The sequence below is a fragment of the Herpailurus yagouaroundi genome, unplaced genomic scaffold (genome assembly GCF_014898765.1).
Source record: "Herpailurus yagouaroundi ecotype Mexico unplaced genomic scaffold, PumYag 141, whole genome shotgun sequence".
Classification (NCBI taxonomy): Eukaryota; Metazoa; Chordata; class Mammalia; order Carnivora; family Felidae; genus Herpailurus; species Herpailurus yagouaroundi.
Genome location: NW_024412396.1, coordinates 51,293,679 through 51,308,601, shown reverse-complemented (window position 1 = coordinate 51,308,601; position 14,923 = coordinate 51,293,679). Strand labels below are relative to the sequence as shown.

Sequence of the window (14,923 nt, the reverse complement as noted above, 5' to 3'; positions counted from 1 at the left end):
CTTCCTTCCTTCCTTCCTTCCTTCCTTCCTTCCTTCCTTCCTTCCTTTCTAAATATATGAAATTTATTCTCAAATTGGTTTCCATACAACGCCCAGTGCTCATCCTAACAGGTGCCCTCCTCAATACCCATCACCCACCCACCCATCAGCCCTCAGTTTGTTCTCAGTTTTTAAGAGTCTCTTATGTTTTGGCTGTCTCCCACTCTAACCTCTTTTTTTTTTTTTAACCCCACCATTTTCTTTTTATTTATTTATTTATTTATTTTTTATTTTTTTTATTTATATATGAAATTTATTGTCGAATTGGTTTCCATACAACACCCAGTGCTCATCCCAAAAGGTGCCCTCCTCAATACCCATCACCCACCCTCTCCTCCCTCCCACCCCCCATCAACCCTTCGTTTGTTCTCAGTTCTCAACAGTCTCTTATGCTTTGGCTCTCTCCCACTCTAACCTCTTTTTTTTTTTTTTTTCCTTCCCCTCCCCCATGGGTTCCTGTTAAGTTTCTCAGGATCCACATAAGAGTGAAACCATATGGTATCTGTCTTTCTCTGTATGGCTTATTTCACTTAGCATCACACTCTCCAGTTCCATCCACGTTGCTACAAAAGGCCATATTTCATTTTTTCTCATTGCCACGTAGTATTCCATTGTGTATATAAACCACAATTTCTTTATCCATTCATCAGTTGATGGACATTTAGGCTCTTTCCATAATTTGGCTATTGTTGAGAGTGCTGCTATGAACATTGGGGTACAAGTGCCCCTATGCATCAGTACTCCTGTGTCCCTTGGATAAATTCCTAGCAGTGCTATTGCTGTAACCCCACCATTTTCTAAGCCACCCCTTGGCACCAAAGATGGTTAGGAGATCCCAGGGCATTTCTTTATCTTTCTTCTTTATCTTTTCTTCTTTATCTTCCACATTCTCTGTCCCAGAGGGGAGGGCATCAGGACATAAACTGCCTGGGAACTATTTGTGTCCCTACCCTCAGTGGTTGCATCCAGTCCCAACCTACCAATGGGAATAACATATATAAAGTTTGACTTAAATGATCCATACCCATCAAGAGGACTGGTCAGTTCTGGAGGGTCTGGTCTTCCTCCAGAATAGTCTTTTCCAGATCATCCTTCTGCCCCTAGAGAGTAGAGTAGGTTATTCATTCTATTCAAACCAAACGAGCTGACTGTAACTAGGCTTTTCCAGGAGTCAACTTGGTTTCACCATGGCCAGGCTTATTAAATTATATTATGCTAATAAAGCCGGATCCAGTGACTACCATCTCCCTGTGGTTTTGGGTTATCTTCTCCTTCTACCACATACACTTCTACCTGCCATTTCTTGAATACATACTATGTGCCAGGTTACTGTGTGAGGAGCTGGAGGTACAGAGGTACACAGGTCTCGCAGTTAAGGAACCTTCACTCTGGCTAGGAAGGCAGCCAGCTAATCAGAAAATCATGGCACAGAGTGCTGTAAGTATGACAAACCTTGGAAGCGACTGCCAGGGTTAGGACCATGCTCCATCCACCACTTGCTGGCTGTACTGCTTACCCCCTCTGTACCTCGATTTTCTCCTGTGTGAAAAGAAGATAATATCTACCTCCATGTGCTTATAGTGAAGGTTAAAGAGTTTATACGTGTAAAGTGCTTGGAACAGCACCTGACACATAGTAAGCACTCAATAATTGCTGGCTTTTCAAGGTCCACAGGTGACACCAAGGAGATGGCTGACTGAATCAGTGGGATTCTCTGGATTTTCTTTTTCTTTCTTCTTGACTGGTCACTACTAAAGAATAAGCCTGCTTACTTTGAAAGCTATGACCCCCCTCCCCAGAAAAATATCCTCCTCACTGTCGCATGGCTTCCTGCATGTGACCACATCCTCCTTGGAGCCAAGTCATGGTCCCCTGAGGTTAGGGGCCCTCAAGAAGGATGGCAGGCACAGCCTCTCAGAGTCACAGAACCTCTGCCCTTCCCCACTATTGCTGTTGCTTTTGAGTTTGGTCCCAGCTGCCAAACTGAACTCTGTGTCTTGTTGGTTTTCAGGCCCTTCTCTGCCCCCTGGTGGTTCTGGCTCAGCCTGACTGGCATTAATCTGGCTGGTGCTTTAGGGGTCAAGTTTGTTGGCCTCTTTATCATCCTTCAAGTGGGGTGGAACACCATTTCAGACCTTTGGCACCTGTTTGGAGACCTCAGTCTTTCAGTGGTGAGAACTCAAGTGCTTGTAGAAATGTCATTGCTCCGTGGTGTTGCTCAGCAGAGCCAGGGGCCTTTCTCTGCCTTTGGTGCAGGTGATGGAGTGGCTGTATTCTGGGCCCGAGGTGGGATCCATCTGGCCACTGTCCGTAGGCAGCATGACAGCAGAAAGTAGGCCATGGCTGAGAAGCTGGAGAGGTGTAAAAGGAGAGGATGAACTAACATCCTTGGAATTTTCTTTTGGCATTTGTTTCTGTGATATTTTTCAAATACTCTACAAACTATCTAGCCACGGGATTCTGTCCAGCTGGGCTCAGATGCTGGCTGCATGGGATGCTAGGTCAATTGGGTAGGATGACTTTCTGAACTCACAATTTTCTTTTTCTCACCCAGGGTCTCCAGATTTGGAGGCCAATAAGGGCCTTTAGAGTTTATTACTTTAGAGTTTATTAGCTGATTCTGTGCCAAGCACTGTGCAGAATGCTTTAGTTCATTATCTCATTTACCTCCCATAACAGTCCTATGAAGTAGGTAGTTATTACCTTCTCCTTACAAATGAGGAAATCAAGACCTAGAGAGGTAATTATGTTCCCAAGACCATACAAGAGTAAAACGTAGATCTAGGATTCAGACTTAGGGGAAGCTGATTCCAGGCCTGAACTACTTTGCTATAATGCTTCTCCATCACCTCTGAGCCAAAGTTCCAAGTTCATTTATTCATTCAGAAAATATAGACAGACAACCTTTTAAGTGTGAAGCATGGAATATGCAGATGAATAAAATAAGGATTCCTGTTTCCAGAGACAATGGAGAGAGAAATAATTAAACAGGCAATTACAGTCCAGCCAAAAAGTGCTGTGAGAGCACAGAGGAGCGTATGAGCCTAGGTCATGTGGTCCAGGAAGGCTTCTGGGAGGAGGCTGAGACCTGATGTTAAGATAAGGAGCAATTGTGTGTGTGATGGGTGGGGCTGGCATAGTACTGGAAGCACGGTGACCATGCAGAGGGGACTAATGAGTGATGAGGCTGAAGATGCACGCAGTGTCTTGCTGTTGGCACAGTGCTGGGCTGAGGTCCTGGGTGAGGGCCCAGGCAGGTAGCAGAGGGCTGGCCCATGTTCAACCCCCTGCAGTGCTTAGGTGGTGGGGTGTTATGAAAAGGCTAGGGTTTCCACATACTCTTTCTCGTTGGCTGTTAGTTTTTCCATCTTTTATGATTTTGACTGATACATAAAAACCCATGTATAATGTGCATATAAGGTATAAGGTAGAATAAAGCCCCATTTGCCCAGCACCCCTCACTGGCTCTGTTTGCAGGTGACCTTGGGAAAACACCTGACTGCTCGCATCCTGTGCCTCATAGTGCTGCCCCTGACTCTCTACACAGCCACTTACGCTGTTCACTTCATGGTGCTGAACAAAAGGTACAGCAGAGCCTTTCTACCCTCTCGCTTATAGTCTTCCTCTTGCCTCTAAGCCCATGGCGGGGGGGGGGGGGGGGGGATGTGATCTCCTGGGTCTGTGGTTGGGATATTAAAGAGACGGATAGGTTTTACCTGTTTGTTTCCTCCTGTGTTCTATCTTCTGGGTATCCAGAGGGCTCAGAAAAGCAAGCACCCTGACCTGAAGGAAGAGGAGAATTTCCCAATAGCCAAGCTTCCCCTTATCCCTAAACAGAGTCCCTGTGTTTAACAGGGATGGGCCAGAATAAGTTGTGTGGTTGGAGGATAATTATCACAGCAATACCAGCAGCAGCTCCCATTTGACAAGTAGATACTAAATGTCAGCATTTTGTACATATTATCTCAATCACGATCATTTTTGAGTTCTTTGATTTTTTTTAAATAATCCAATTTATAAATGAGGAATTGAGGCTAAACAAAGTGAGGTGCTTCTGAAGATCACCTCACTAGCAAGTGGCTGAGTTGGGATTTGGACCCCTATGTCTCCACCTCCATTATTTGTGTCATTCCCATGGTACCACATCACCACTCCATTGTAATTCTCTTAAACTGATTGTACAGAACTCTTCCTAGGGTTCCCGGGAAATTGCAGTTTCCCTCCATGAACTTGTCTCTCTTCTCCTTTCCCCACAGTGGTCCTGGTGATGGCTTCTTCAGTTCTGCCTTCCAGGCCCGGCTTTCAGGCAACAACCTTCATAATGCTTCCATCCCTGAACGTGAGTATCTCTTGGCCTTTATGAAAGTAGAAGGGCAGAAGCCTTTCTGGAGAGGTGAATTGGAAAAGACATGTATGATAGCTTGAGTTATTTTAGCCTATAGATGGTGAACTGGGAGAAAGATCCAGTTAGATCTGGTACAGGCAGGCACTCAAGAGTGACTTGGGACACAGGGTGGAGAAAGACACCCTGAGTAGCGAGCTCTTTGCTGCTAAAGAATGACTTATTTGTGACTGTGGAAGCATCCAAGTCAGCTCTGTGGGAAGCCAGCCAGAGAGAATCTGGTGAAAGGGCAAGGCTGTCCAATGCTAGTGGTCAGTTTCCACCATGGTATCCTGTGACTCACATCCATCCAGTTATTCACAGATCAGAACTGAGCACACGTTTGCCACATTGGAGGCTGTAGATAGACGCCCTCCAGAGGATAGGATCTGGTGACTGTATGTGTTAAATATATAAAGAGGGAACACAGAGCTATGTGAATTGAAGGGTGCAAGAGATCACTTCTGCTAGAGGGTTGGAGGGCATCATGGGCTCATAGACTGAGTTGCCTTGGAGTCAGTCTCTGGAATAATGGGTAGATTTGAATGGGTGGAAAGGGAGGAGAGGGCATATAGGGCATAGGGGATAGCATGATCAAGGCCAAGAACAGGACACAACATAAGGCGCAGATTATCCACAGAGAAGGATTGGAAGATCAGGCTGAAAGGATAAGTTGGGCCCAGATTATGAGGGTTTGAAACATTTGGGTGTTTGACTTCATAAACAGACATTGGAGATTCAGTGGGGGCCTTTGAGTAGGGAAGAGGACAGGAAGGCTGTGCTATAGGGAGGTGACACTGATGACAAAGTATAGGATGGCTAGGGACGGGGGGGAATTGGAGGCAGAGGATACCCCCTGGACTTGAGCTGGGCGTCATGGCAGCAGCCGTAGGAGTAGGGCCGATGGGCATGTAGAGGGGAGATCGGACATGGAAAGAGGAGGAAAGATGTCACTGAGGACTTGAGCCCAGATAATTGTCTCTTGGAGGCATGACTGTCTTTTAGTCTCTCCAGTGCTTTGTACAGTGCCTAGAACACAGGGGGCCCACCAAGACCATGGATAGAATGAGAGATTGGAAAGCAGGTTAAAAATTGGTTTACAAAGACAAACATTGAGTTCTGCTGTAGAGAGTTTGACTGAGACGCTTGGAGAAATCCATGCAATGGGGCCAGTGGGCTTGGAGCTGATGCTTTCAAAGCAGAAATCAGCCAACTAAAGGAGTAATTGATACTGTGACAGTGGCCAATGTCTGTACGGAAACTGTAGAAAGAGAAAGAGAACAGGGTTGAAGTCAGGTCACCGGGGAATGCAGGAAGAAGGGGGTTAGGAAAGTCTGTAGAGGACAGTCCATGAGGGAGTGTGAATTAAAAAGGGAGAACAGAGCATTTCAAGAAGCAAAGATGGTCATCAGTGTATAGGGCTGCATATGTTAGCCTGAGTGAGAACATAGAAAAATGGAGTTGTGGGGTTTAGCAGATTCCTACCCGGTATTTAAAAGGCTTAGATCAGCTGTGATCTCTTCCATTGAGCCAGACTCTTCTTACTCTTTGCCTGGAAATTCATCCTACTCTGCTCTGGGCTCCCCCCATGTCACATATTGTTACTCCTTTACTGGAGCATTTGCCCATTGTCCTGTGTTCATTAGTGTGTATAGCCACCTTCCCCAAGACTGGGCTCTCCCAGGGCCACAGCCAGGCCTCCTCCAGCTTTGGATCCACTGTGTAATTGGCACAAAGGAAGAATGAACAAAGGAAGATGGGAGTAGCCTATCACTGGCAGAGTGAGACCTGTGTCAGTGGACGGGGTTGGCAGGGCAGCCAGATTACAAGGGACTGAGAAGAGGGACAGTAAGAAGGAAAAGAGGCTTCTCAGTAATCCAGGGCCTGCAAGGAGAGGGGATGTTCTTGGGTAAACTATTTACTCTGTTTTTTTGTTTTTTGTTTTTTTCAATTCAGAGTTAAAAAGAAAAACAACGAACACCGTTGAACTTTATTATATAGTATTAGATTCAAAAGACACAAAAGGATTTCGCAAAAGTAAAAATTATTTTTTAAAATTATTTATTTATTATTTTAAAAATATAATTTATTGTCAGATTGGCTTACATACAACACCCAGTGCTCATCCTGACAAGTGCCCTCCTTAGTGCCCATCACCCATTCCCCCGCCCCCATCCCCCTGTTTGTTCTCTGTATTTAAGAGTCTCTTGTGGTTTGCCTCCCTCCCTCTCTGTTTATAACAAATTTTTCCCCTTCCCTTCCCCCATGGTCTTCTGTTAAGTTTCTCAAGATCCAAAGTAAAAATTATCTTAACAGTCTATCATAACATTATACCTATCTTGAAGAATATTCTAGGTAGGACATGAAATGTCTTCTTCTTTATTCTGTTGATTGTATGTGTAGACTTTGACTGAAGGACAGTCTGTTTCTAATCTTTTGCTGTTAGAAATAGTGCTTTGATTATTATAGTGCACTGTTAATACCAGCTGCTTCTGAAGTCCTGAGGAGGGAAGAGGGGGTGAGGGCACTGGTAAGACCCTGTAGCGAACTCCCACTTGAGTTGATGAAATTGGAGGGTAACTTCGCATCTTGCTTTAGGTGCTTGCGGGCCCAGTGGAGTCTGTTAGAGGGTCGGTGAGTTCTTTGGCTTCAGGGGCTCCTCCCAGTCAGGGGCAGTCGAGCCACTGTGCCAGCTCACACCCTTCACTGTCTTCCTTCCTCCCAGATCTGGCCTATGGCTCTGTGATAACCGTGAAGAACCTGCGGATGGCCATCGGCTATCTCCACTCCCACAGGCACCTCTACCCCGAGGGCATCGGCGCCCGCCAGCAGCAGGTCAGAGAGCCTTTTGTATTGCAGCAATACCAGAGTGTTTCATGTGACTGAACCCGCTGTTCTTTCTTGCCCCGCTGTCCTTTACCTTCGTTGTTGTTTTCCCCACTTGAAACAGGCTTCCTCCTGCACCCTCCTGCTCTTTCCTCTAGCTAGCTCCAGCTTCTTGAGACTTCAGCGTAGGTGTTCCCTCTGATTACCATGACCCACCTCCACTCGATACTGTGGTAGGTGCCTCTCGCATGAGAGGCTTGGCTGGCATGCTTTGTAAGCCTATGTGATAACTCTCTCCACATTGAGTTGTGAGTGCTTCCTTCCGTCTCTCTGCTACTTGATGGCCACTCCTGATGGTGCAAGCACCTAGCACAGTGCCTGGCATGCCATGGATGATGAGTCAAGTATTGTGGTTACAAACACAGACCTGGGAACCAGACTAGATTATCTGGGTTTGAATCCTGGTTCCACTAGAATATGACTCTGAGCAAGTTACTTAACCTTTCTGTGCTTCAGTATCCTCATCTTTAAACTGAGGAAAATAAATAGTGCCTTTCTCCATCATGGCATTGCTGTGTAGATTAAAAGTATGAGATAATATGTGTGACATGCACACTGGGGGATTAGCCATGACTATTACCTGAGTGAGTGACACTGTGTCCATGTCACGGTGTCGGGTGTGGCTGTGGTGGACAGTGCCTGAGAGGGAGGAGCAGGATGTCGGGAGAGTTTGGGGAGGCCAGGTTGTGTAGAGGCCTTCCATGTTACGGTAGGTTTGATTTTGTTCTGTGGACACTGGTGAGGCGTTGAGATTTATTAAGGCATGATAATATGTGATTAGATTTTTAGGTTAGAAAGGTAACTCCAGCAGGAGGGTAATGGATTGAAAGGAAGAGCAGACTGGAGGCAAGGAACCAGTTAGGGTGCAATAATCATGACAGAGGATAATGAATGGGGGCAAAGACCATGGATAGAGGTGGGAATTGATTCAGGAAACACTTTACAGGTCAAGTGTTAGAGCCCCCAAACTGGTGGCTGTCAGGGATGAGCTATGTCTAAGTCTGTAGGTTGGTCAAGTTGTATGTGTGATAATGCTATTTCACCGTAGTCAGAAATGGAGGAGGAAGAATAGCTCTGGAGATGACTTTCCTTTGTGTATTTTAGGTTGTGGGCTTGTCTTCAGGAAAGAGATCTGAGTGTGTAGCACATGGGTGTCAGCAACACAGAAGGATGTGTGGCATTGCCCCAAAAGGGTGTGCAGAGGGAGGAGAGCCAGCGAAGGAGCCCTAGGGAGCAGCAATACTTAGGCAGTGGTAAGAGGTGCTCCCAGGGGCACTAGTAGAAGAGGCTGAGAAGGAAGTTGTGAACAGGGAGGTTGGAGGAGAGTACAGGACAGACAGTGTCCCCAGGAGAGGGGTGGTCAGCAGTTCAGGTGCTGCAAAGGCCTCAGAGAAGGTGAGGGCTAAGAAAGAGGTCTTTGGATGGCAGTAAAGGGCCTCGTAACTAACTGAGATCACTTCTGAAAAGTGGTGGGGCCAGAAGTCTCAGCCACAGTGACAGGGAGTGGAGGGGAGGGGAGGTGTGCAGGCTCCAGGGCAGGCTGTTGTTCTGAGAAGCTGGGAGTGACATTTCTCTTCCTGAAAAATGACCAGTATCTTTACTTTGCAAAAAAGTTTTGCTTTTCAAAATTCCTTATTATTATTTCCTTAATTTACTAGTGTACCAGAAAGTTGACCCAGAGTGTTGGGTGTCAGTATCAGTTTCTCATTCCTGATTCTCCATTTGTTTCTAGCACTTTAGAACCCACTGGAGAGCTTTTAAAACATTCTGATGCCTGGGCACCACACAGCACCTCTGACTCCATTAATCTGGGATGGAGCCCATTCGTTGTGCCTTTGTTTTGGTTTGAGGCTCTCCAGAAGAGTCATTATGTACAGTCAGGGCAGAAAACCATAGCTCACCCTTCTATGGGGAGCTGCTGCTATCTTGTACAAGGTAAAGTTACAGACATGGTGGCCAGGAACATCTACACTGTACAGAGGGAGAGAAGGACCCTGTCATGCTAGTCCTAGGGTTACACACTTGTGGCCCATTCATGGAGGTGTGATGTCATGATGGTAGTGTGGAGAGAGCGTGTGGGGGCCAAGGAGTGGACGAGTCTGGCTCTGTCATGTCCTAATCACACTAAGCCTTTCTGAGCCTGTTTCTTCATCTGCCAACTGGGGGATTGGACTAAATCACCTCTAGTGACCCTCACTGCCCTGGGATTTAACGTCTTGTCAACAACTCTAAGTGTCCATTTTTATTTTTTTTTTTATTTTTATTTTTTTTTTTTAAATTTTCTTTTTTCAACGTTTATTTATTTTTGGGACAGAGAGAGACAGAGCATGAATGGGGGAGGGGCAGAGAGAGAGGGAGACACAGAATCGGAAACAGGCTCCAGGCTCCGAGCCATCAGCCCAGAGCCCGACGCGGGGCTCGAACTCACAGACCGCGAGATCGTGACCTGGCTGAAGTCGGACGCTCAACCGACTGCGCCACCCAGGCGCCCCTAAGTGTCCATTTTTAAATATTAAAAAAAAAAAAGTTTTTTTTAATGTTTTATTTATTTTTAAGAGAGAGAGAGAGAGAAAGACAGAATGAAAATAGGGGAGGGGCAGAGAGAGAGGGAGACACAGAATCCAAAGCAGGCTCCAGGCTTTGAGCTGTCAGCACAGAGCCCGGGTACAGGGCTTGAACTCATGTTCTGCGAGATCACGACCCGAGCCGCAGTCAGACACTTAATCGACTGAGACACCCAGGCACCCCTAAATATTTTTAAAGTATAACATTTATAAAATTGAGAAATATAGAAAAGTAAAAAACGAAACAAAAACAAAACCAAAAAACCCCCCAAAGATAAAAGCTACACATAATTCTGGAAGATCAGTTTTTATCCACATGACTTGGTGCACAACATTCTGTTGTTAGAGGATACCAGTGTTTCTTGGAGACCTCGTGTTATTGAAAAATGCATTGTAAAACAAATGTTTGGCTGGGAAAAAGAGGCCGTGGACTATACTCACAATAAAGAAGTAATTTTTCTTATAGGAATTTTACTAATAATAGGTTTTATTTAAAAAAATACACAGAGTACACACACATAACCACCAGAAAAATCTTAAGATCCATAAGCAAATCTAAGGTGGACTCTGTATATCTGTGTTCAGGAGTATGGACTTACTTTCTCTATGGCTGCCAAAATATTTTAGTTTCTTGTATATTCTTAATACCATTAGTCCTAATTTTTTTTTTTCTGAGAATGTAAAAGCCACCAAAACAAATTGGCCATAATACATGCATATTTTTTTCCTTAAATGCTAATTCCAAATCTCTTTGCAAGTAAATCAGTCATGTTTTGTCCAATTGGAGTTATAAAAACTCACTTTGTAAGTATTTCTGTTGTCTCTGGGTATTTATGTTCTTGTTTACATAATTGGCATAATTGTTTGTTAGATGGTCTCTATCCTGGGAGCATTGGAATTAGCTGCCTTGGTTTGAATCATGTCTCTCCATTGAGGCTGTGGTGACCTTGAACAAGTTACTTAACCTTAGTTTCCTTATAATTAAGGTGGGGATAACCAAAGTACCTATAGCATGGAGATAAGACGTGCCTGGTGCTTAGAATAGTACCTAGTGATAAATGGCAGCCATTTTCAGCATCAGCATTTTATAAGCCTTTTTCTATGCTGGTAAAAAATGCTCAGAGACGTTTCCTGTGGCTGTGTAATGTTCTGTCCTGGGACATACCATCATGTTAACTATTCCTCTAGTGACATTTATACTGTTTTCAAATTTTTGCTGTTAGATTCATCACAGTGTTACAGGCATGTTCACATGCATACACACACATTTAATTTTTTTTTTTTCAACGTTTATTTATTTTTGGGACAGAGAGAGACAGAGCATGAACGGGGGAGGGGCAGAGAGAGAGGGAGACACAGAATCGGAAACAGGCTCCAGGCTCTGAGCCATCAGCCCAGAGCCCGACGCGGGGCTCGAACTCACGGACCGCGAGATCGTGACCTGGCTGAAGTCGGACGCTTAACCGACTGCGCCACCCAGGTGCCCCCACACACATTTAATTTTTAAAAAATCTGTATATAGGATGGCTGTGGGCTAAAACTTCAGGCTTCTAGGATGAGATATTTATGGAGCTTTTTAGTTTCATTTGGCCACATTCTAGAAAATATAGCATGAATTTTTCATTTAGAAAGTTTGAGGCATGGTCTTAATTACTTTTTTTTTTAAGGTTTTTTTTTTTTTTTTTTTTTTTGAGAGAGAGTGTGTACATGTGAGGGAGGAGAAGAGAGGGAAAGAGAATCCCATGGAGGCTCTGTGCTGCAGAGCCTGATGTGGAGGTTGAACCCACGAGCAGTGAGATCATAATCTGAGCAGAAATCACAAGTTGGACACCTAATAGACTGAGCCACCCAGGCATCCCTTAATTACTTCTTAAAATGCACTAAATCCTCTTTGTATGCTGGAGACTATGTTATACAAGGTATCATGGCTCCTCCTCTAGGTGGCTGAAACTTTAAAGACAAGATGCAGAAAGATATGAAGAGACAAATCAAAAAGGCTGTTGTGGGAGAAACCTCTAAATGCAGATGGAAGGAGAGAATCTTACCAGTGTTACTTCTGAACCCCATTGGGAAACATGGCCTCTCGGGTCGGCAGCTCGGGATTCTGAAAGAGGTTTAGGCAATGTTGATTTGTTGTTGATTGTCCTGTGGCTGTGCCGATAGTGATGGTATTCTCCCCCCTACCTCCTCCCACCCCTTCCCCTCAGGTCACCACCTATTTGCACAAGGACTACAACAATCTGTGGATTATCAAGAAACATAATACAAATGCAGGTAATACGGTAGGGAACTGAGTGATGTCTCTTGTGTTATTGCTCACTCTGAGCCATTTTTAACATTTCTCATGCCTTCAAATGGTACAGAGGTGGGCTCTCCTGATCATTCTTGGGCAATACCTTTACTGAGGTCAATTATCCTTTCAACAGTTATTTTTTGAGCACCTACTATGTTCCAAGCACTGCAGTCAACATAGGAGATAAGCAGTGAGCAAGACGGATAAGATCTCACTCTTGACAGCTGTCATTTTGAAGCTAGAGAGCGGGGCCAAGGTTCAAGCTTAATCCAGAACTGGTTGCCTGGACTTGCTGCCAGGGGCTGGTCAAGTAGCCCCAACTGAGGGCACATGGTAGCTGCTGTCCTTTCTAATTGAGAGCACACCAAGCCTTGCAGACCCCAGCATATGGTGCAGCTCAAGTTGTCTTGATCTGAGGGCCTGTGGCTGGGTTCATCTAGCCTGGTGCTTAGCCCCTCACTCAGTACCTGCTGGCCTGCCCCTGATTGGCCTGGGCAGAGCTGCTCTGAAGCACACTTAATGGGCTCTCAGGACTTTATGACATGGGCTATATCTGGATCTTTCTTTGGTCAGTGATCTAGCTACCTGCAGGCTGTGCCTTCTGCTACAGCTAGGAAGAGAACAGAGGGCATCTCCTGCTCACCTTCTGAGCCCCTGCTGATTGTCCTATGTCACAGGCGTTCTCTGTGACTCCTCAGTAAACACCACCTGGCTCAGCCTGTCTTGAGTCAGCTGCTCCTGAGCGTTTGTGTGGCAGTGGGTGGCTATTCATCTAAACTCACCTTCTTTGTTCCTTTCCCCAACTCTTCTTGCTGTGGTCTTGAGATTAGAAATGTGGCACACACAACCACTGTTTTTGCCTCCTACTCCTCAGTGATATATGTTGTGACACCACTGGTCAGAGTCTGTTTGTATGCCTTTATAATACCAGTATTGATTGTTTTCATCCAACAGGATAAACATAAGTGGTCTATCACAATGAGGGGTTGTAAGGCAAGACCTCTTTCTTTTTTTTATTAGATTTATTAATTTTTGAGAGAGAGTGAGACAGAGCGTGAGCGGGGGAGGGGCAGATAGAGAAGGAGACACCGAATCCGAAGCAGTCTCCGGGCTCTGAGCAAGCGTTCAGCACAGAGCCTGACATGGGGCTCAAACCCACGAACCATGAGATCATGACCTGAGCCGAAGTCAGACACTTAACCGACTGAGCCACCCAGGCGCCCCAAGACCTCTTTACTTCTAAAGCTATGTGGGCATCGACCAAATCTTTGAACATCTAGGATCTGTTACTCGATGTGGCTTCTAGATTAGGGTGGTTGCATTTCACCTAGGCAACTGAGGCTTTGTGTGAAGACAGAGAGGTATAAGCACTTTGGGAAGTGGGGGCCGTATATACTGAGGTCTTTGTGTTCTTTTGATAGTTTATTTGTTTCTAAGAATTTATCCATTTATTCTACGTTGTCCAATTTGTTGGCATATAGTTTTTAAAAATAATACTCTCATATGATTATTGATATTTCTGTGGTTCAGTTGTTATTTCTCCTCTCTCATTTGTGATTTTATTTATTTAGGTCTCTGTGTTCTTGATGGCTGTAAATGCCCCCACCCCGCCAAATCCATGTGAGCTGAAACTTCCCTCTTCCCTCCCCATTGACTTATTTTGTCACTTTGCTGATTAATCTTTTTCGGAGACTTTAAAGTCCACAGAGGAATGGGCATCTCTACACTTGAATTCTCTATTTCTCTTGAGAGCCAGTGATTTGTTCTGGCACATTTCTCTTTCCTGACCTTGAGTGTCACTGTCTCACTGTCTGGGACAGAAGTTTGCAAGGATCCTTTTGTGTTGCTGATTACTGCCAGCAACTTTGCCATTGTCACTGCCTTGCTAGACCTGATTGCTCTTGGCTTCTGGAAGATGTGGTCCCTTTCTTTTGTTACCTCATCATTTTCTTTGCCTCACACTTAGCAGGTTTTTGCCAGAGACAAGATAATGACTGGCAAAATTTGTAGGTTTAACATTGGATTCTGAGGAAAGCTGGGCATATGGTCGTTTACATGGAATTAATTTTTGGAATACTATATTTTTACTACTAAAAGGAAAATATTATTATTTGCCTTCTCAGCTTAAAAATCTTCCTGTGGGGGCTTCGGTACCTGTCAGATACAGGCCTGTCCTTCACTGTCTAGCCCTACTTGTTCACACCCTCACCTATTCCCACTGTCTTTTCCGCCCACTCACCCACTCATATGAAACCATTTACCTTTGATCAAAAGTGTTTTGTTCTTTCATACAACTGTGCCCCACTTGTGCACCTGACAAAATTCTCCCCTCCTTGAAGAGTCTTTTCAAGCATTTCTCTGAGACAGTGAGGGGCCCTTTCTCTTTGTTCTCCCAGCACTCTATCTGTACGTCTCAAATATACCACATTGTACCATAATTCTTTACCTGTAGGCCCTCAGTTGGCACTAATGAGTGAATGATTTCAGATATCAGTGATTGTTTCTTCTCGGCAGATGCCCTAGACCCTTCATTACCAGTGGAGTTTGTAAGACATGGAGACATCATTCGGCTAGAACACAAAGAGTAAGTAAATTTGCTGTCTGGGATGAATGAGTGGTATGGGCACCAAAGGTAGAGAGTTCTTTTAAGCTGGAAATAAATAGAAGTCAGATTGGATGAGGCTCTAGTAAATAGAACAAGGCTGCTGTGCTAGAATGGGAGAGCCATTTTATGAAGGCTAATCAAACAAGCAGGCCAGT

At 44.9% G+C, this 14,923-nt stretch overlaps 1 protein-coding gene across 4 annotated transcripts in view; it reads left to right on the top strand.

Annotated features, from left to right (window-relative positions):
* Nucleotides 1-14,923, top strand: part of POMT2 (protein O-mannosyltransferase 2) — a 45,293-nt gene that overhangs the window by 16,681 nt on the left and 13,689 nt on the right. For 3 of the 4 annotated variants that reach the window (XM_040477835.1, XM_040477834.1, XM_040477836.1), the window contains 6 exons: nt 2,051-2,210; nt 3,517-3,623; nt 4,296-4,378; nt 7,146-7,255; nt 12,078-12,144; nt 14,678-14,747. In XM_040477835.1, coding sequence (XP_040333769.1) covers nt 2,051-2,210; nt 3,517-3,623; nt 4,296-4,378; nt 7,146-7,255; nt 12,078-12,144; nt 14,678-14,747 — 597 coding nt within the window. The remainder of the gene's footprint in view (nt 1-2,050; nt 2,211-3,516; nt 3,624-4,295; nt 4,379-7,145; nt 7,256-12,077; nt 12,145-14,677; nt 14,748-14,923) is intronic. The other variant, XM_040477837.1, reaches the window with a different exon arrangement.